The sequence below is a fragment of the Sinocyclocheilus rhinocerous genome, unplaced genomic scaffold, assembly GCF_001515625.1.
Source record: "Sinocyclocheilus rhinocerous isolate Xijiao unplaced genomic scaffold, SAMN03320098_v1.1 scaffold1252, whole genome shotgun sequence".
In the NCBI taxonomy this organism is placed as follows: domain Eukaryota; kingdom Metazoa; phylum Chordata; class Actinopteri; order Cypriniformes; family Cyprinidae; genus Sinocyclocheilus; species Sinocyclocheilus rhinocerous.
In genome coordinates, this window is record NW_015640452.1 from 1,269,591 (window position 1) to 1,291,722 (window position 22,132).

The following is a 22,132-nucleotide window of genomic DNA, read 5'->3' on the forward strand; positions in this document are numbered from 1 at the left end:
TGGAGTAATGATGATGGAAATTCAGCTTTGCATCACAGAAATAAATGATATTTTAAAGGATATTAAAATAGAATCCATTATTTTATATTGTAATAACATTTTGCAAGATTACTGTTTTTTTTTCTCTGTATTTTTGATCAAATAAATGCAGCCTTGATGAGCATAAGAGACTTCTTTAAAAAACATTACAAGTCTTACTGATCCCAAACATTTGACTGGTAGTTTATCTCTCATGTCTGTGTGTAAAATATTTGCTGTGTTTGGGTTCATTTTTGTGTCGTGTTTCAGAAAGAAGTTCAGGCAGACTGAGATGGCAGAAAGCACACCCTGTTTGTTTTCCTAATTTTACAAAACACAGCATTTTGTTGTTATTATGAGTGTACTCAAATAAAATGTATTGCTCTTATCTGTACGATCAAAACTGACAGTGTAATTTAAGTTATTTGCTGCGTTATCAGGAAAAAAACCACTAAAACGCGCTGGCACATTTGCCGACCCCAGAGGGTTAATAACCCCTGGTTTTAGTATAATAACCCCTATTCTGTTTCACTCAGAAATACGTCACATTGCTGTCACAACTGTTTTCATGGTTCAATTACTTTTCTGTGGTAATTGTATCAAAAACCTCTAATTCCTAAAAGCAGCTACTGTGGTAGAGTGGCATTCTCATAAGTACTTACGTGATGAACAGAATCTGCCATGTTCCCCAGGTGCACCCTCTTCTCACACAAATCCCTCAGTAGATTGATACCTAAACAAAATATGGAAAGAGTCAAAATGGATAGCTACACAAACCAGGTCAGAGTTACAGGTCATAGCACAGTGCAATCCAAACACACACCTTTGCTCCTGTTGAGCCAGTATGTCTGTTCCCATTGGTTGAGGAGGATGTTGAGGTAGCGTGGTTGCTCAAAGAAACGGAGGTACCGGGAGGAAGCATGAGAGGGAAAAACTCGTTCAAAATCTCCTTTACGACTCAACTCATCCTCACTTTCTGCCAGCACACGCACATCATCAGGTGTCAGCACATCCAGAATTGTGGCACAGAAATCCTGCACACAAACAACATATTTCATTCAAATTTGCGTGGAACTGGGGCAATGCAGTCAATAGTATTATCAGTAACTACCAACTTGGACAATGAGTTACTGTTATTTTCATTTCATTCTGTATTAAAAAAACCTTCAAAATGATGTATGATTTGTTGGAATCGGACAAAAAAAATGACTGAGCTACACCTGTTTGAAGTCGATAGAGTCAGCAAAGTCAGTTTTGAGAAAAATCTAGTTAAAGGTTTCTGAAGGTTCCAAAACAAAATCACCTAGCATCCATACCTTAAAATCTCTGGAAATATCACCAAAAACAGCATACACCAATCTATAGGAAAAAGATATGTTTTTTTTTTCTATGATACCAAAATTCACCATGTGGGGTGTTTTGACCAATCACAGAAGATGTTATTGCGACAAGAGGTGTGAATCTTCACTTGCCTCAGGATTCAGAGGGTAACGATTCGACTATAAAATGATTCTCGATGCATCTGTTCCTCCAAATCTTTTCTTAATAATAATTACTATATTAAGCATAACATATTTTATTATCATCATATCTTTGTTATTAAAAATAAGAGCAAAGATGCAAATAAACAGTAGAACAAATATAAGAAAGAAAAATTAAATTAACAGTGGTTTCTTCATTTTACATCTAAAAAGAATCATTCAAGAAAAACAAATTATCAAATGCAAAAATCACTGCATAGCCGTTAGTGTAGTTCAATCAAGAGCACGGAGTGATTCCCTCTCTCTTTTATTGTTTGATTAACATTACAGGAGTCATGAACCTTTTTTATTATTTTGTACTGTTCTCTGAGGTCCGCTTATAATGTTACCAAAATTTGTACATAGAAAAACATCATAATTGAGAAGTAATAGGCTATTTTCTGTCTTGTTTTGATCCTCTTCAAATGAGAACGCTCTGTTTGAATAGATGTGGTGGATTGTAGACTCGGAAGTAAACGCCCACTGCTATGATTGGCTAACAGCTGTGTGTGTTTGACAGCCTACATGCTTCATAGATGGACGGCCGCTGCTGTGATTTAGGTTAAAAATGCATAAATACTCAGTACTTATTAAACGATCTGTAATAACAGACAAAGCAATAGTGACCACATTATAAAAACAGTTACTCACACTTGTGTGGTGTGACATTACTGTCGGATCTGATATAGTCGGCACAGCATCGTATTTTAGTTTCAATCTTTCTGAAAATCCAGTGTTGAATTGTGCCTTGTTTGTAAATGAATCTGCAGTAAAATGAAATGAACAAAGGACCAAGTTCTTACTGAGGCGGTCTGGATCTTCATTAAAAATAAAGTTCACCCACTCTTTTCTAATGATCAGAAGGAAAGCAATGCAAAGACTGTGTTTTTCCACAACTTGGCACTGAACAGCATCTTTATCGTTTGGTTTCTGCGTTTGCCTCTCGTTTTTTTACACTACATGTGTGAATCGGTGGGCGGAGCTAAACATGCAGTGATGTAGAAGCAGGCATTGATGATCTTCTGCGGAGGCAGGGTTTAGCCACACTGTTACATCATAAAGCAGAACATTCCACAACCTGTCGTTTTGGCAGATTGGCTTCAATATAAGCTGTTTTTAGACGAGAAAGTTCTGAAACGTACAGGATGTTTTTATAGTACAATGACCTCTTATATGTCAAAAGATCAAGGGAATTTTGATTTCTCAGTTCATGACCCCTTTAATGAGACAGACGGCCTATATATTAAGACCTACTGTAATGCACGGATATAATATAATGTTACACATCAGATATTTGTCCCCAACAGTAAACCAAATGTTCACTTAAGATATAACAGATTATGTTTGCGTGAATACTCGCCATGACAGATATTTTGAAATACTATAATTCTGTGTGTATGTGTATATCGGGATCGCGAGCTGTCTTTGTGCGCAAGCTTCGGATATGTCAGTCAGCACGAGTAAGATCCTTTTTGTGGCTTATCGCTATTAATAACTCTTTCAACATCAATCAAGTCCCACACTTTTTCTCATTCCTGCATGTTTCTTTCAAAACCAAAACCAAAACGTCAGAAGCAACTTTTTAAAACAAAGAAGGTAGACCTCTCAGAAAACATACAAATAAAGATAATTTTAGATGTTTAATTACTATGGGATCTTTAGACAAGGGCTTTTTGAACTCATTTTTGTGAATACCTAAAATCTACCAAAATTGACATTTTTCACTTGTTTTGCCTGTAGCTCGTAACTAGACCGTGCGCATTCTGACTCATTTTGCCAGCACGAGTCACATATGATAAAGACGGGGTGTGTTTGAGTACCTGGTCTCCAAAGCGCTGGCTCAGATAAAAGGCTCTCTTTACTTTCTCATCAGTTGAAATGTCTGATCGCCATTTCTCTCGTACCACTTCACACAAACTGAACAAAAGAGTAAAACTTCAATGAGAGGCATACAGATATAATTTTAAAATAACAGGTAATAAATTAATGATGTACTTTTACATTGCCGTTCTAAAGTCTGTGGTCCGGTATTTTTTTTTGTTCACCACTTTTTAAAAATACAGTACACCAATAAAGTGAAATAATATCATAATTTATAATAACCTTTTTCTATTTTTTTTAGACTGGAAACATTATTCCAGTCTTCAGTGTCACATAGTCCTTTTTATTTTCAGTGTTGAAAACAGTTGTGCTGCTTTCTATTTTTTTGGATATTTTAATCTTTTTTAAAGAATTCTTTTTGATGAATATAAGTTTAAAAGAACAGCATTTATTTGAAACAAATCTTTTGAACATTATTGAAGTCTTTACTGTCATTTAATGCACAAAAGTATCACTTTCTTTTAAAAAAATCTTACTGACCCCACACTTTAAAATGACCATGTATAAATACACAGCAATTTAAGTATACACAAATTTTGAAATACAATGTAATATCAGAACTGACCTATTGGTGGAGCTGCTGGCACTGGAATTAGATGGTGCAATGTCTTCTCTCAATGGCAACACAAAACCAGCGAGGTTCAGCAGGTCCCGTACCATCTGACCCTTGATGCTGACATCCAGCGGTGTGTTAGAATGGAGGCTAGAGAGAGCCAGAGAAAGGAAGAGGAAACCTTATGAGAAAGATATTTGGTACAGGGCACGGCAGGATTTTGTAGAACACAACAGCTTGGAAAAATAAAATTATAAAAAATAAATGAACATCTTTTACAGAAAAATCCTCTGGTTCAGTGCATTAAAGAGGCCATATCTTGAGCTTATACTGTAGGTAACCGATAGTGCTGGGGACTAACTAAAGCAGTACTAGTGACGCTACTTGATAGCTTTGAATTACTGAATTACTGAATAAATTTATGTATTAGAGTCACCTTCCTTTTTGGGACAAATAAACACTGCTCTGGTTATTTCAATATATGATGTTGTCCAATTATATAATATTACTCCTAATGTCAGTGTGATTACTCTTTCAGTAATTAGTAGCATAGATATTACTCTTTTAAAAGGGTAGTTTGACTTAAAGTTGCCTGACTACTGTAAATTCTGAACATCTTAAGCTGCAGGAGTTCCTGTGTGCTGCACCTGGGTGAGATGTTCACCTCCAGCACCCATGGCTTCAGATTCTCATCCAGCATGATGTCAAAGCCAAAAAGCTCATGACAGCTGTAGAGAGAACGTACATGCATCTTCACCAGCGAGTTCACATATGGGTCGGACCTGCCATGGGAACAGAGATAATACACTCAGGTTCAGTTTAGAGGAACGTGAATGCGTACACATACACAAGAACAGTCTACAAATACATAAGACTACAACTGCAGAAAACCTACGCGATGATGGTTTTGATGACCATATCTTTGATCTTCTCCCAAATGAGAGTGGTGCTGATCCCTTGAGAACCCAAGTACTGCCACAGTGCCTTCAAAGCCCTGCATAAAATAAAACCTTAATCATTAGACTGTATAACACTTCTGAGGTCGGTTCTAATATTTTTCGGCCATGAGTTGCCTGCTGATTAATCACAAAACCTCATATCTTACCAGTGAAAAACAGACTCACCCTGAACTCATGAGTAATATCTCTTTATTCTTACCATTTATGGCCCTGACAAGCCTTATCATCGCTGTTACTCTGATATTCAGAGTTCTTCTTATTTACACTGTAGTTTGTAAGGTGCATAAACTTGTTGTTGAGGGTCTTCATTGAAGGAGAGTATCTGTGTTGAATAACAATCAGAAAACACCAATTTAAATGAGCAAAGTCCTAAGATTTGCACATTTTTAAACACTTTTAGTTAAATGACATATACTTACTTGCAGCTTGCAAAACGGACTAGTCCATCATTAAAGATGTAAACTCGAAGTGGGTCGTAAGAGGTCACATACACATAGATGCGTAGATCAAACTTATTCCCACTGATGAGGTAGGGCTTGTGAAGATACCTGCAGAAATACAGATCACATTGAGATCATAAACCTATCTCAATTTGGAATCAAATATGTTCCAAGGTCTTTCAACTAACTTCTGCACGAGGAGCGGTCTCTTGCGTGGCATTTGGCTCCACTTGTGAATGACCTGAATGCCAATTCCACGAGCAGATGCAGGCTAAAAGCGAGAAACGGCAGCATGTCAGTGACAAGAATGTCAGAGAGCAATTTCACAACAACTCTAGTAATGTAACGGTACCGGTTTGACGATCCATTTCTGCTTGCTGCCTCCATCCTCCCAGGCCTTCCTAAGCAGCTTGATATCCTGTGGGAGAATGAAGGAGCGTGGGAAGAAGCCAAACTCTCTTTTGCCAAAGTGTGCCTGCATCTTGGACAGGTTCCTCCAAAGTCTATCCTTCCGGCCGATCTGAAAGGAGCCTGGAAAGTGGTTCAGCTGCCAAACAGAAATGCATGCTTGTTAATACTCAGCTGACAGATGACTCAACTTGACAGATCATTTAATGACTAACACCAGGTCATTAAATATGAGAAACAATCTTGATGGATTTTTATTATAAAATGGTAATACACAGATGTCAAAACACTTCAACTTCCCAATCTTACCTTCTGAAACTCTCTAATGGCCTTGAACCCTGGTGATTTCATATGGTGACCCCAACAGCCAAGCCAATCATGACTCTCTAGTGAAAAGACATATTGGTGGAAAACACATATTGGTTTTCATTTGTCATATGTCGCCTAGCAATGAGGAGCATATTTCTGTGTGAGTTTGCATTTGGAGCGACTTCAAAGTCTGGTAGTGTGCAATCCTCATTCGTTTTGTATAGGATCCTCAGTGTGTATGATGCCTAGGGTTTTAAAATTTGTTCAGATTTTAAAAGTTGTGTGGTGCATTCCAGCCTTAATGCAAGCCCCCCCCAAAAAAGCTATCAACAGTTTTTATTTTCAACATCACTAAAAACACAATGTTACAAAAAGGAAGCCGTCGACTTACTTTTGGTGGCTTTGAAGTGTGATCTGGAGATGGTGTTTTTCACAACATTGGGGGTGACTGTAGTTATCTTCCATTTGAGTAGCTTCCTCTGTTCAGCAGGCAACAGCTCCACTGTGAAGGGAGGAGAAAATGTTACAACAGACAGTCTTGAAAACACAAGGCTGTTATTTAATAGAGAAAAATGTGTATTTAACGATCTGTTCATATTGTGTCTGACATTGGTAATAAAGAACCCTATAAAGTCAGCGCTTTTGTGTGTCTTGGTGTATGGTATGCCAACCTCTTTCATCGGCAGTGCTGAAGTACAGCGTGGAGGGCATGTGGGGGAAGAGACTGGGAACAAGTGCAGGTTTCTCCACCAGATCCCCCTCCACATCAGGACTAATGGGCTCCTCGACACTTAAAAAGACACAAGAAATATTAGTAGGCCCACACAGAATCTCAGAGCATATTCAGAAGCACTAGTTATGGAGTACTACAATTCCTTAACACTTGTATGTTCAACTTTTTGGCTAATCTGAAGATGCTTCTAGCTGTCAGTAATAGTGTAGTATTCTCAGCTCTGTTAAACACACAGAATTACCAAATTAAAAAAAATCAGCACAGAAAATTGCAACTATCTGACATTACCTTAAGTGAAATAAGATCACAAAATGGGCAAGAAGAATCACAATCCATTTTGAATTATTTAGGCAAAATACTCTTATAAAGATTCTTATACTGTGTTCGGATGTCAACAGCCAGCTTCCTCATATACAAATAAACCAATTCAGATAGAAAATTCAATAAGAAACTTAGAAAATTATATTTAAATCTGACACCCGGACACACATACAACACAAGTTGTCAACTTAATCAGTGGAAGGATACAAAAATCTAAATAACTCGCGTGACAGTCATGTAGAAACGCTGAGGTTGATTCAAAATGGTAAATCACACTGAATTGCACTGAGTGTGAAGTTACACTCAACATGGCTCTTTACTTTGAGTGGGAAAAACAAAACCAGAAAACACCTACTACAAACAAACCCATTAGCTGGACGTCACTTCATGACAATGCCTCCACAGGCCTGTTACAATTCACTACTCATTTTCCTGTTATAGAGGGATAGTTCTACTTCTATCACACAAGAACAATTGTGGGACCATTCTACAGGCCTCTGGCTTTAAAGCTTTTCTCTGATAGCAACCACTAGAACAAACAAAAAACCGTCAGGTCTTCCTCTGTGTTGCTCATCACCATGGTAATGTCAGGTGACTAGAGGAGAAACATGCATAAGACCCTCTTCTACTGTAATCTAGCCTTCATAGTGAGCCTTACTTTGCACTCTAAATCTCTGCATCAAAAGTAGATCACCAGCAACCAGCACATAGCCGGGATTAGCTAACAGAAAGAGATCTTTGAATCAGCAAAAAGATAAAAACGGGGATTTGCTAAATACTGTAGCCGAACTGTGGAAAAACTGTGTATAGGGAATGTTTTGAAAAACGTATCTTTTGTGTTAAAAATCAACTCCTTGATTTTATATAGACTACACTGTTACTGACCCCAAACTTTTATATGATAGTGTATGATTTTTTATTTTATTTTTTTGTAATTCAGCAAGGGCACAAATTGATCAAAAGTGACAGTAAAGACATTTCATGTTATCAAAGATTTTTTTCTATTCATCAAAAATATCCTCAAAAACATATTGAGCAGCAAAACTGTTTTCAACATAATAATAAGAAATGTATGCCAAACATGCATATTAGAAGGACTTCTGAAGGATCATGTGACCCTGAAGACTGAAGTAATGGCTGCTGAAAATTGAGCTTTGCATCACAGAAATACATTACTAAAATAACTGTAAATGAAAATATATTAAAAAAATTTTTTAAATGTAATATTTCACAATATTACTGTTTTTACTGTATTTTTGATTAAATGAATGCAGACTTGGTGAACATAAGAAAATTATATAGGGGTGTGTGAGCTACAAAAAACAACATTTCTTTCTGCAGTCAAGGTCAGCATGTTCTGAAAGACACTGAGGTAGAGAACTGATTTATCAGAAGACAAGTGAATGTTTAGGGTGAGCGTAAATGAATTTTATGGGATATAAAGAGTAAGATAAATCAGAAGTATCCATTTCCAGTGAAAGGAAATAGAAGGCCTTTTAATAAATTGCTTATCCAATCAGCTGTAAGATTTTTTACTTGCTTTCTATGATAAAGCACCTGGCTGTTCTGAAAATAAATACTTGCATTTAAGAAGTAACCCTTGTAGCTCGCCAAAAGAGACCCTACCAAGGCTTGTGATTAAAACCTTGCTTAATTTTAACTAATGAGTGCCCTGACCTCATTTTACAGGTGGATTTCCACCACATTTTTAAGAGCGATAGTTAATAAACACAACGTAAAACAGTGAGATTCGTCCTGGAGTACTACATTTCTCAAATACAAAACGTCTAATTACTTGGATGAGCCTGCCATGGACGTTGTTGAGGAGACATCACAATCATCTGAGTCAACTGAAGAAGAAAAAAAATAACATTAGATTTTAGGAAAACATAGTCAGACAATGAAAAAAATTTAACTTTATACAAATAAATATAGATAAAAGAGTTCTGGCTACACAGGTTCATGTATGCTGAGGTTAAAGCAACACACAGAAGCAGTTCTGTTACCATCATCACTGAAGTCATTCTCCAGCTTATCTGGAAGCTCCTCCTCATCACCGTCTAGTACCATTCCCTGTCTGAAGAATGAATTACAATAAAACTTGAAAGAACTGAGCTCAGACATGTGACTTTTACAGTGTATAAGATACACAATATTTGAGAGCTTTGAAGTTGTGTCCAAAATGCAAACAAATATTTTGTTTGAGTTTCTTAATGATTCAAACCAATTTTAATTATCTGATTCACTAAAATGACTTAGACTTCCCAACAGCAAGTTATTTATAGACATACAGTACTGTGTAAAAGTTAGGAGTCAGAAATATTTTTTTGAAAGAAATTAAAGGGGTGGTCATATGATGCCATTTCAATTTTTCCTTTCTCTTTGGAGTGTTACAAGCTCTTGATGCATAAAGAAGATATGTGAAGTTGCAAAGACTAAAGTCTCAAATCCAGAGATATTCTTTATAAGAGTTAAGAGTGGTATTCGGCCAATCACAACGCACTGGATAGCTGGCCAATCACAGCACACCTCGCTTTTTCAGACCGATGAGCTTAGTAAAAATCGACGCGTTTCAGAAAGGCGGGGCATAGAGGAGAAACAATAATGTACAGTATGTGGAAAATAATGTGTTTTTTGAACCTTAAACCGCATAAACACATTTCATTACACCAAATAATGTTCTTTTTAGCAGCACCATATGACCCCTTTAATACTTTTAAAACTGATCAAAACTGATAATAAAGACAATTATAATTTCTATTTCAAATAAATGCTGTTCTTTGAACTTTCTATTCATTAAAAGAATTGACAGGAAACTGTTTTCAAATAGAAAACAGATATTTTAAATAGTAATTCTTCACAATATTGCTTGTTTTACTGCATTTAATCCAATAAATGCAGCCTTGGTGAGCATAAGTGACTTCTTTCATAAACATAAAAAAAGCTTATCGACCCCAAACTTTTGAACAGTAGTATACATACACAAACAATTAATCGAGTAAATGTGCACACCTCTGAATCTCAGGACTATCCTCCACCTCTTCTTTAAGTGTCATGGGGCTTGTGTCCACCTGAGAGGCCTGACAACATTCCTCTTTTGTGAGCTGAATGGCAGATATCTGGTTTGTCACGGTGTAAACAGACGGCGACTGAGGAGAGGCCATATTGTGGCCAGTCACCTCTGGAATGGCACAAACACCTCCCTGTGTCTTATCATCACATACAACAGCAGAGGGGCACTTCTCATCCATTATATCAAAACTGAGGGCACTGTTGGTTTCCATAGGTGCAAAACAAGACTCCTTATCTTCATTAATAAGGCAGATAGGTACAGTACTACCTGTGGGATGTTTTATGTTGCTCAGACCGTTGAGTGTCCGGTGTCTTGCATGTACATTTTTTTTGGTGAGTTTTTGCACAACTGTGGCAGCGAACTCTGCCTCAGAGTTGATTTTTGTCACTCTTTGAGGAGCTTCACCAACACTGTGTCCCACACAGCAATACAGCTCAATTGGTCTAGTGTCTTCCGCTACAATCTTCTCAAACTGCCTTAAATCCTTGGGCGCCATGCTGTGGTTTAAAAGCACATCCGTGCATATATCTTTCAAAGGCACACTCGGTTGGAGAGGTTTTGTTGCATCTGCTATGAGGCCTCGAGAATGTGTTCCATTGCAGCAAGATACGATATTGGCAGGACTGTGCAGATCACCAGTCTCTTGTTTGGAGTATGAGGGCATTTTGGCATTTGGGGGCCGCACAACTCCATTGCTGTTATCCCTGAGCTTGTTGCTCATCCAAGGCAAAGACTGATTAGTAGGCATGATTTTCTCAATTACGACACTTTGAGAAGACGACTTAGGTGGGGAGGGACAGGCAGGACAAACAGACAGCTGAGACGAAAAGGCCCTTTTTCCTAACAGCCCTGACTTGAACCGAAATGAATCAAGGTTCCAGTGGGACTGACGGTGGCTATGGCATGCAGCAGGAGCAGCGTTAATATGTGGCAAGCTCTTAGATAAAACACTGTGTGTCCTTAAACCATTACTAGCACCATTCAAAGAACTTGCACTTGTGCTCTGTATGCGGTTGACTGTTATGGTAGGCACGTGAGGACAGGCACGTTGTGTGGGGATCCCTGAGACACAGTAGGGCTGATCATACAGCACTCTCACATTCGGCTGAGGCACCGAATCACCCACGCTACCCTGCAATCTCTTTCTTTCAGTGTTGAAGGAGCCTCGTGCATTGGGTGAATGCACTACTGCAGACTTGGCTTGGATGACGAGGGCTGGCTGTGATGCCCCATTCCTTATGTCTTCAGCTCCACTGGAGGCCATTAATTGCCATCTCACACCCCCCTGGCATGAGCTCTGGCAAACACATAAGTGAGGAACCGAAGGACAGAAGGGGCTACAACTGTAAAACAGAGAGAGAAATAATACCAGTTATTTATGAAATGCTCACTGTGGCATTTTAACACCATTTTGTAATCACCATTATTTAATAATCAGATATGGCCAAACATTTGGTATTCTTGATGCTGCACTGCTCGGCTCCATTACGCACCGTTTAAAAAGTTAGATTTGGTCTGCCTCACTGGTCTAACAGTGCTCGTCATTGTCAAAATTATTAAGATGGCCAATGAAATCCAATAAGGCGGGCTTTACTGTTCACAGAAGCCAATCATGAATTACAACACAATACTTCAGTTTTAATGGTGAAAGAGTGTGAAATGTAAATAGCTAACTAACATTTATATAACTCTTTATGATAGAAATGTTAAACGGCTAACAATAACATTCAACTACTTGACTTTTTGTGAAATTTTGCCATTTCAAAAATATATTTCACTGTAATTGAAAATATAGGCTATCATCATCTACACAACTGATGCAATTAATAACTAACTGTGATGAAACATGAACTGAGTAATCCACTATTTTGTAGAAGGGGGTCAAAATGACAATTTTCACCCGAGATTTGGAGCCAAATTAGAGGGCTGTAAAAATGACTTAAGTAAGCTGGCAGCATCATTATTTTATTTTTACACAGAGATTGGTCATTTTTTACACCCCTGTAAATTGGCTCCAAATCTCTACAAAATAGTGGATTACTCAGTAAATACACATCTGTGTCATTTATTATTTCGGCTTTCATCACTATTTATGTTTGTTTTTCTACAGAAACAATATTAACAAAATCAAAAATTTGAGCGGGGGTGGGGGGGTTTGGGATGTGGGTTGAGGGAGTTTCCAAAATTTGGTTGATTTGATTACAAATTTTAGTTCAGTTTTTTCTTTATTATTTTAAATTCTTAAATTATTTAATCCCTTTAAATAAAAAAAGACCATAACTACAACACCTGGTCCTGCCAAAAAAAAAAAAGTTCAAAAAAAGACCCCCACTGTTCAAGACATAACCTTACAAGTTAGAAATCATTTTACGGAGACTGACATCTGTATGTCAGATACCAACCCTCTGAATGATTACATTGAAATGATTATCTATATAAAATAATAATTAATTATTATAGTTACTTTGTTAAAAATGTCTCCAATAAAAGTCTAAATACAGACAGTATGATATCACACTTGCTTGCAAACACATTTTACTCTACTTTTGCAGAAGGGGGTCAAAATGACAATTTTCACCCGAGATTTGGAGCCAAATTAGAGGGCTGTAAAAATGACTTAAGTAAGCTGGCAGCATCATTATTTTATTTTTACACAGAGATTGGTCATTTTTTACACCCCTGTAAATTGGCTCCAAATCTCTACAAAATAGTGGATTACTCAGTAAATACACATCTGTGTCATTTATTATTTCGGCTTTCATCACTATTTATGTTTGTTTTTCTACAGAAACAATATTAACAAAATCAAAAATTTGAGCGGGGGTGGGGGGGTTTGGGATGTGGGTTGAGGGAGTTTCCAAAATTTGGTTGATTTGATTACAAATTTTAGTTCAGTTTTTTCTTTATTATTTTAAATTCTTAAATTATTTAATCCCTTTAAATAAAAAAAGACCATAACTACAACACCTGGTCCTGCCAAAAAAAAAAAAGTTCAAAAAAAGACCCCCACTGTTCAAGACATAACCTTACAAGTTAGAAATCATTTTACGGAGACTGACATCTGTATGTCAGATACCAACCCTCTGAATGATTACATTGAAATGATTATCTATATAAAATAATAATTAATTATTATAGTTACTTTGTTAAAAATGTCTCCAATAAAAGTCTAAATACAGACAGTATGATATCACACTTGCTTGCAAACACATTTTACTCTACACAAGCACACACAAAAAGCATCTAACGTTACCCGATAAAATATTTCAGAGTAGAACAAATCCAGAAAATAAATAAATACATACATACATAAAATATTGACTTTTGAAAATTTCCAGGTCTAGAAAAAACAATTTTTACATTTTTGGACATGTACCATAGTGTTCTTGAATATAATGTGGAATAAGATAAAAGTACATGCACATATTTGATACTCTGTTTAGTCTGATAACAAACTAAAAGAGCACTTGGGATTGTGAGATTTATGAACCCCAAAATATTCTCTGTATAGGCAGCTCATCAGATTTTCAGACACTCAAACAGTGTTTGATCAAAGGCTTGATCTTTTCAGAGTCCTTCGTTTGAACTCCATAAGATTAGCTAAACCTAACGTTACACATTCTCGCTCTGTAGACATCAACACCAGGTTGTTTGGGCTTTCAGCAGTCTGGCGTTGAGCTTTCCTCAAGACTACACACATGAACGGGGCTTTATTGTTGTGAATGGAGTCAAAGCAGACATACAGGCTGTGACTCAAAACCCAGTCAGCGACTCAAAACCCAGTCAGCTGCCTAGCTAGACGGTATTTCTGGGAATCATAGCCGCGTAAATACAGCCTACATAGGCAGCGCACTAGATTTTGGTCCGCGGCCAAAACGAGGCTAACCGTTAGCCTGTTAGCTTACCACACTACACTCGCCGCACAGTAGGGTTAACAACACTTTCTCACGCCGTACATCACCAGCGTCCTCGTGTACGGGACGAACACGTTTCGTTTATCACTAACGTTTATTACTACACAAAGACTTCTGTCTATTTCAGTAAGTGATAAAACGCGTCTTACCGGCTCGGGATGACAGGCTAGCTTGAGTCTGGCGCTCGAGAATCCCGCCTCGTGTGTTTTCCCTCGTGCTGCCTGCGCTGATGCCTGTCTGACACTGACACCCACACTGTCTGAATTACTGCTGCTGCTAATTATTGAAAATCGCTTTCTGTAACTGAAAAAAAATTGTTGATATAAAATAACAGTACATGAAAAACTTAAACTTAAAAAAATAACAAAAAACGAAAATTAGAAATGTTGCCTTGGCAACTAACTGAGATCAATAAGTAGATACTAAAACTAAAAATTAAAACTAAAGCTATATAGAAATATTGAAAAAAGAATCCAAAATTTACATAATTAAAAAGCTCATAAAAATGACTAAAACTAAAATGATAATGAAAACTGAAAATATATTTAAAAAATATATATAAATATTAAGAAATAGGCCTACTATAATAGTGTAATAATAGGCCTACTAAAATAACACTGGTCTGAACCATAATAGATCTTTCTAATAAAAGTTAGATGAGGAGAATAACGACGCACCACTTATTTTGTAAATGCATAAACTGATACACAATATATTTATAAGGAAGGCCGAGGCTAGTTGTCACACCAATTGCTATAGTTAATACTTCTCAGAGGTTTATTTTTGAATGAAATTTTATTTAAATTTTTTAGGCACATGCATTAAAGTCTTGTCATGGTTTTGGTTATCAAATATTGTAGTTAATAAACTATAAGGTTTATAATATTTAAAATAACATTTACAACAACTATAGCAAAATATGATGATAAAATTATCAAAACCTTATAGTTATATATCTCTTGTGACAACTTTCCTGTGTGACAACCAGTTCTGGTCTTCCCTACATACATATATACAAAATACATGTACATATATAAAAAAATCGACAGAACATTTTCTATATAATAAATGTTATGAAGCTCTGACCAATAATAAAACTCAAAAAAACAAAAACAAGAACAGTTTGACACCAGATATGAAAAAAGCAATTGAACATACCTTGTACAAATTCACATCTTTTATGATAAGTTTATGAAACTAAATAAAATCACCAATAAAACAGAGAACAACAGATCCAAGGGAAGTTTTCTGTGGTAAAGCTTGAGCCAACTGACTAAATATCCTCTCGAGTTATTGAAAACTCATTTACAGAATGAAGTAACCCAGTATCACCATCTCACATGCACTTAAAATTAAATATGCATTGTGACAAACCACCTGCAATTCAAACTCTCAGCAGGTCACCATGATGCCTTGCCGTTAGATAGACACACACATACACACACACACTTAGCGAACAAAGCAAACACAGTTGCTAGAGAACACACACTCTGTTAAACATATATCCTGGTGGCTTTACATTAAGCTGAGTAATACCTTTTAGGCTGAATCAAGGATGAGGCTGTACCATTTCAGCGTCCCTCATGAAATCACAATGTTGTGTTGTCGTGCAAGACTCTCAGGTGAGAGAGGGCTCTATCAGATCTTTTCTTCAATGAGCCCTAGACTGACATGACACTGGATAGGATTACATGTGCAGAACTGAAGTTGTGGTTAACTTACATTACCATGGAAAGACAATTCACACCTACTAACTAGGCCATGGCTGAAGTACAGTACTCAGGGAAAAAATAAAGGTATGCCTGATATATAGGCCTATAATATCTGTTTTATTATAATTTAGCTTTTGTGTCAGGAACTAAAACACGAAGTCTAGAAATTATGTGAATGTAATCTGATATTCCATTTACACCAAAGCACAAACAAACAATAAATAAATACATACATACTACATAAATGCCTACCTACCAAAACTGAGATCAGCAAATTTCAGACACAGTCCCAATGTCGCAGTATACTGAATATAGCCTACAATAAAACTTTTCCTAATTAGGATGGGAAAATAGAAGAGTGACCTTACAAGTACAACTGCATGCAGATCATGTTTCTAATTAAGTGTAATTAATGGCACAGAGGCGTATAATTATGTTAAGAAACTCTCAGACAATCTGAGAAACTGCACAGTCATGAAAGACGTGTCTAACAATATGAGCTCATAAAAAACTGCAAATAAATCAATTATGTGTTTAAGACCTGAGTGCTCTCTATTATATATTTATATAATATTACACTCTAAACATTTAATAGAATATGCTGATAAACTGTTACGAAATTAATCACCATCATTCATATAAAGGTCTGTTATTCAGAAATTAGGTTCTTACTGGTTGGACAGGTTGTTAAGCTAAATATGACCATGTGGAGGTGCCCTAATTAACAATAAAGGAGAAAACAGCGCCACTCTCTGGTTCTATGCAATAACTTCATTCGACAAAAATCACTGCGTGCAATCAAGAATTAGGGTACGTGCTGAATTTCTTAAAATTCGTTGTTTTCATTGGACGAAAATGTTGTGGTGTTTTTGCATATGGGTGGTTTCCACTATTTATAAGTATATTTATAATGTATATTTATGTTTTTTTTTTATATCAAATTATTAGGCTACCCTGAGGATTCGTTTGCCTCAATCTCTCTCGGGCTATTTATTCAAGCAGTCCAAAACTCAAATATTTTAAAGTACAATTTTAATTGTTATTTGCTAAATTGCATCATCTGGTAACACTATCCAAATAAAGTCAGAAAAAAAAAATCTAATATCAATATGCCAACACATTACTGAGAAAGGACTAGACTTCATGGCATGTGACAGCACTGTAATGTGGAAATAAACGTAATTAGTCTCTGTTCTCTCTGTTACCATCATATATTTTCTTGCTAAGGTATTTAAGTATTCCATCAAATACTTTTTCTTATGGTCATCATCATCATCCTTTTAGGAAGTTTTTATAACCACTTTATCTTACAAACAGTCATAAATAGTCTTAAATTATGTGTATGTTAAGCTGATAACTGAAAAGTGGATATAGAAATGCCAAATTCTCTAGAAAACTTTAATTTTCTAAGAAACACCTATAGTTTCATAACCTTGTGCACGAGGCTTGTAATATCAAATTCAACTAAACTGCCAACACTGTTTCCTTAAGACATAACTGTATCTCAACATGTTAAATTAATTTATTATTTATTACACAGTAAACGCAGTTCATAACTTTAATAAATGCAATTTATGACCACGTTAATGACTGATAAAACTGATAAAGAGTTGGTGAAATATTTAAAATGAATGAATAAATCCCTTTATAAAACTGCAAAAGGCCCTGCAACATTGTGTTGTGCTTTGGAGCCACTTTGCCCCAGAAAAAACAAGTGTATCCAGATCCAGACAGATGCAAATAAACTGGCAGCAGTTTACAGCTACTGACTTTCAAACATAGCCTACTAAAAGTTGTTTTCCTTTAGAGTATATTTGATGTAATCATTTATCATAAAATTAAGAAAAGTCATCATTTTGTTAATGGGAATGAATTACCTGAAAGGCAGCTCCATCCTCCCTCTCTCTCTCTTTCTCTCCTCCCTCCTTCCTCTGTTCAACAGCATGTCAGAGCCTGTGGGACGGAGTTACAGCAAATTACTTTCCATCTGGATGCTGCTCTGAGTACCTTTAATGAAGACAGCCGCATCTCTCCAAACTTCACAAGACCCCTGACTGTCCAACAGACACCTCCAGCGGAACAAGGCTGTTTTAAAAGTAACTTTTCCGAAAATACACAAGCCAGGACATCCAAACACATCTTTACAAAGCCAAAGCATGAAGCTCCAGTGCGTTTCTCTTCTCATTTGTGCTTTACTCATCGAGTGCTGCGGGTCTCGTCTGGACCGCTGGGTCCGAACTGGGCTTCAGTATCTGAAGCTCAACCTGTGCCGGAGGGTCTCTCTACCGGACAGCGAGTGCAAGAAGCTGTCCCACCTGCACCTGAGCGGGGTGGTCGTGTACGTGTCCGAGTCCGGCTCGGGGAAAGTGCTGGCGATCCTGCCGGATTTATACTCGAGCGGTGCGCTGCAGTCCAAGCAGAGCGGCTCCACTGTGGACGCGAGCGCCGATGATGACAGCAGGACGAATGAAGAGCTGTACCCGGGCGCGAGCACGCACGACGCCGTGCTGCTGCTGGACCCCAGTCCCGGCGAGAGTTTCGGACACCCGGTGGTTCTGTTCTATGTAGACTTCAACATAACCAAGAAGAAATGTGCTCATATGGACGGCATTTATCTGGGTGAGTGAACTGAATCCATCCAGCCTGAGATTTAAAACCATCAGTCTAAACGAGAGAACAGATATTTTACTTGAGTCAATAAAAAATAGGCTATGTTCAAAACTTACGGCAATCGCTACTGAATCTAATAAATGAACCCATTTATTCCAATTTTCCCATGAATACATGTGGCCTGTTTCAATAGTCCAATTAAAAAAGTTTCAACATTGAAAAAACGTTCAGTTGCTCAACAAGACCCAATAGAAAGTTGCATATAAATGTATAGATAGATAGATATAGATAGAAAGACAGATATAGGCCTATATATTTACTATCAGGCAATTGTCAGTGAAAAGCTTATTAATGAATAAATGTGTATTCCTTTTAGCTTTAATTTAATGTAATAATACTTTTAAAACTACAATTGAAAAAAAAACAAGTGCTTGGACTGGCCATCAATGTGACTGCTGACATGTTCATTTCATGATTTATGAGCCCTAGTACAATTAATAATAGACCCAAATGTTTCATTGAGTTTTGTCACCAACATCATATGGAATGTAAAAATGTTGACATGAAGCCAATCTGCACTTCAGTTATAGTTGAATACGCCAACAAGTGTTTTAAGACCCTTCAAACCAAATATGTGACCCTAGACCACAAAACCAGTCTTAAGTCGCTGGGGTATATTTGTAGCAATAGCCAAAAATACATTGTATGGGTCAAAATTATTTTCTTTTATGCCAAAAATCATTAGGATATTAAGTAAAGATCATGTTCCATGAAGATATTTTGTAAATTTCCTACTGTAAATATATCAAAACTTAATTTTTGATTAGTAATATGCATTGAGCTGTCAATAATTCATTCCGACTGAGAGTTCAGTCCTTAACACTGGGTTCAGTGCCCAGCTGTGCCCCCAGTCCACTATAGTGAAGGGCACAAGTCAACCCATCACCTTTTAACTAAACTTGAACATTTGAACATTTTGTTTACTAGGGCACAAACTTTGTGGTCCAGGGTCACATATATTTATTTGTTACCAGTGTGTTAATAAGTTTGACAGTTCCAAATGATCTGTTTTGTTGTAGTAACTGTGGTATTTGCTGCAAATTACCATGGTTAAAAGGGTGTTACTCATATTAGCTTCTATCAGGACTCCTTACTAATTATAATGACATTTTATGTCATTATATGTAATTACTATACTGATTACCATAATGTGTATTTACAGCAGTTAAAAACAGTACAAAATAATTACATATAAGTAACAAATTACACTGTAACATTAATACTATAATATTTATTCATATACATTTTAAAACTTTTACGGAGAATAGGAAAAGCATCCTGCAGAATTGGACTACAGTGTCATAAAAACATGCACATGCAAAAGTCTCATAGACAGCTCTAAGTTGTTTGAAAAGGGTAAAATGTCAATTTCAATAATGAACATCAATAAAACATAATTTTGCTTTATAAAAAGCCAGTTTAGATGATTTTTCAACACTTCATGACAGTAACAAAGGTCATCTGCTCTGTGACACAAAGCTGCGTGTGAGGTGTGTGAATTAGCCTGAGAGGTCTGCACGAAGATCTGCTCTTAGGAGCAGTCGGGCCACGGACCCCCTGCAGGGAAAGTGGAGGGCAGACGCACGACTGAGCCGAGAGTCATGCATTCACAATAAGAGCTGTCAATAATTCATTCCGACTGAGAGTTCAGTCCTTAACACTGGGTTCAGTGCCCAGCTGTGCCCCCAGTCCACTATAGTGAAGGGCACAAGTCAACCCATCACCTTTTAACTAAACTTGAACATTTGAACATTTTGTTTACTAGGGCACAAACCGTTTTCAAAATGACTGTTATGAAAGTAAGCATCAGATTGTCTTAAAGTTTAGCAATGACAGCGGATATACTAATAACATCCAGAACAAAGTCATTTAAATCTTGACTAGGCTATTTGAATATGATTTCATATGGGCTGCAGCTGAAGCTGAAAATTTTTGCTGGTTAGGATCAAAAGATATCCGTATCCAATTATTTGTGTGAAATTCCGTCTACTAAGATGCCTTCATCTGGTGAATTTTTGAAGGAAACTTAGATGTGTCTTTCTTTGGCTATGATATTGATATCCCATAATCCTGTATGTGGGATTAGGCTATTCGTGGAAAAATGAAAATGGCAAATGAGTTTTGAAAAAGAGTATCTTTTTTGAAAAAGTTATTTTTTATCACATTATTAATCCATTTAAACAAAAAAAATTGGGGTCAGTAAGATCAGGTGATTTTGAAAAAAGTCTCATACTCAAGGCTGATGAAAAATACAGTAAAAACAGTAATTACTGTGAAATAATTCTAAACTTTAAAACAAATTTTCAATTTGAATATATTTTAAAATATAATTCATTCCTGTGATGGCAAAGCTGAATTTTCAGCAGCATTACTCCAGTCTTTAGTCTCACATAATCCTTCAGAAATCATTCTAACATGCTGATTTGTTGCTCAAGAAACATTTCTTATTATTATTATCAATGTTGCTTAACAGTTTTGTGGAGACCGTGGTACTTTGTATTTTCAGGTTTCTTTGATGAATCTTCCTTAGGGACACAGTAATTATGTAAATATATTTAAATAAACTCTCACTGCAAGACAACATGTCAGGCAGGCCTCAAGCCTTCCTCAAATCAAATAGTTTCAAGAAGTATATTTAGTAACTGGAGACAAAATAAAGCTCAGGAAGGGCAATAATGAGTGGACACATTAGAAATTATAAACAAAAATGCTCTGGTTTACACATGAAGGGCTTTGTGTGACAGTTCAAATCTGGAACCGTTTTCAAGTCTCGCTGTGTCCAAACTTGACCATCTCATCTGAAGATGTGGTGAGAATCAGAGACTGGAATGAAAGCTGGGTTTAGTTCTGGCCACATTTAAAATCATCCCAAGTCTCTCTGTGTTTTTGTAATGGGCCTCCGGATACAACTGACCACAGAGAGGGACTCATTAGGGCTACTGATGCTGTCTTACCCCACATTCCCAAATCACGGCCAGCCAAGGAAACCTTGCATTGTAAGAGACGATTTTACTTAAGTGAAATGGATTTACAATGGCTTGTGATTACACCTCCTGCGCTGCTAATTCAGGCTTCCTCAGCGTGAAACTGATAAAAATCGCTTGGCGTCAGTAGCCCTGCTGCAGCCTTGTCTAAAATGCAGCATGTGCCTGAATGGACAGTTTGCAGTTATGGCAGATTACTGAAGGAATGCACGCTGTTCTGCCCAGTCCGATGCTATGCCTGTTTAAAAGTCATTATTATTGCTTTTCCTGAAAGGATAGTTTCTCTTCGTCACTTTCTCAGTGTAGAAATTAGCATCACAGGCAGCTCTTTCTTATTAATGCCAGGTGGATGATCACATGACAACGGAAGAGCAATAAACCCTGGGCAAATGACAGTGAAGGTTCTCATTTATCCAAATCATGGGATTTTCACATAAACATTATTGGGCAAATATTGACACTGGTATGTTCTTGAGTGATCACCAAGCAATGAACCAAAAAGATACCTTTTTATCATGGATTCTTGCTTGGTTAAATGTTTCAAAAAAACTATCTCCATTCTTAAAAATTAAGGTTCTTTATTGTCATCTGTGGTTTAACATCCATAGAATCTTTCCATTGCACAAAAGGTTCTTTA

At 36.8% G+C, this 22,132-nt stretch overlaps 1 protein-coding gene and 1 pseudogene across 2 annotated transcripts in view; one reads left to right on the forward strand and one right to left on the reverse strand.

Annotated features, from left to right (window-relative positions):
- Positions 1-14,371, reverse strand: part of LOC107752897 (tubulin polyglutamylase TTLL4-like) — a 24,190-nt gene extending 9,819 nt beyond the window's left edge. The window contains exons 1-17 of one of the 2 annotated variants that reach the window (XM_016568973.1): positions 14,279-14,371; positions 10,155-11,558; positions 9,149-9,219; positions 8,938-8,992; positions 6,760-6,878; positions 6,480-6,590; positions 6,089-6,165; positions 5,724-5,918; positions 5,560-5,642; positions 5,351-5,479; positions 5,131-5,253; positions 4,868-4,966; positions 4,620-4,754; positions 3,985-4,122; positions 3,359-3,455; positions 842-1,052; positions 681-751 (exon numbers count right to left, since the gene is read on the reverse strand). In XM_016568973.1, coding sequence (XP_016424459.1) covers positions 681-751; positions 842-1,052; positions 3,359-3,455; positions 3,985-4,122; positions 4,620-4,754; positions 4,868-4,966; positions 5,131-5,253; positions 5,351-5,479; positions 5,560-5,642; positions 5,724-5,918; positions 6,089-6,165; positions 6,480-6,590; positions 6,760-6,878; positions 8,938-8,992; positions 9,149-9,219; positions 10,155-11,479 — 3,039 coding nt within the window. In that variant the 5' untranslated portion in view covers positions 11,480-11,558; positions 14,279-14,371. Of the gene's footprint in view, positions 1-680; positions 752-841; positions 1,053-1,334; positions 1,378-3,358; positions 3,456-3,984; positions 4,123-4,619; positions 4,755-4,867; positions 4,967-5,130; positions 5,254-5,350; positions 5,480-5,559; positions 5,643-5,723; positions 5,919-6,088; positions 6,166-6,479; positions 6,591-6,759; positions 6,879-8,937; positions 8,993-9,148; positions 9,220-10,154; positions 11,559-14,278 lie in introns of those variants that run through there. The other variant, XM_016568974.1, reaches the window with a different exon arrangement.
- Positions 14,372-17,853: 3,482 nt separating this feature from the next.
- The window catches only part of LOC107752928 (uncharacterized), a 15,732-nt pseudogene continuing 11,453 nt past the window's right edge, over positions 17,854-22,132 (forward strand).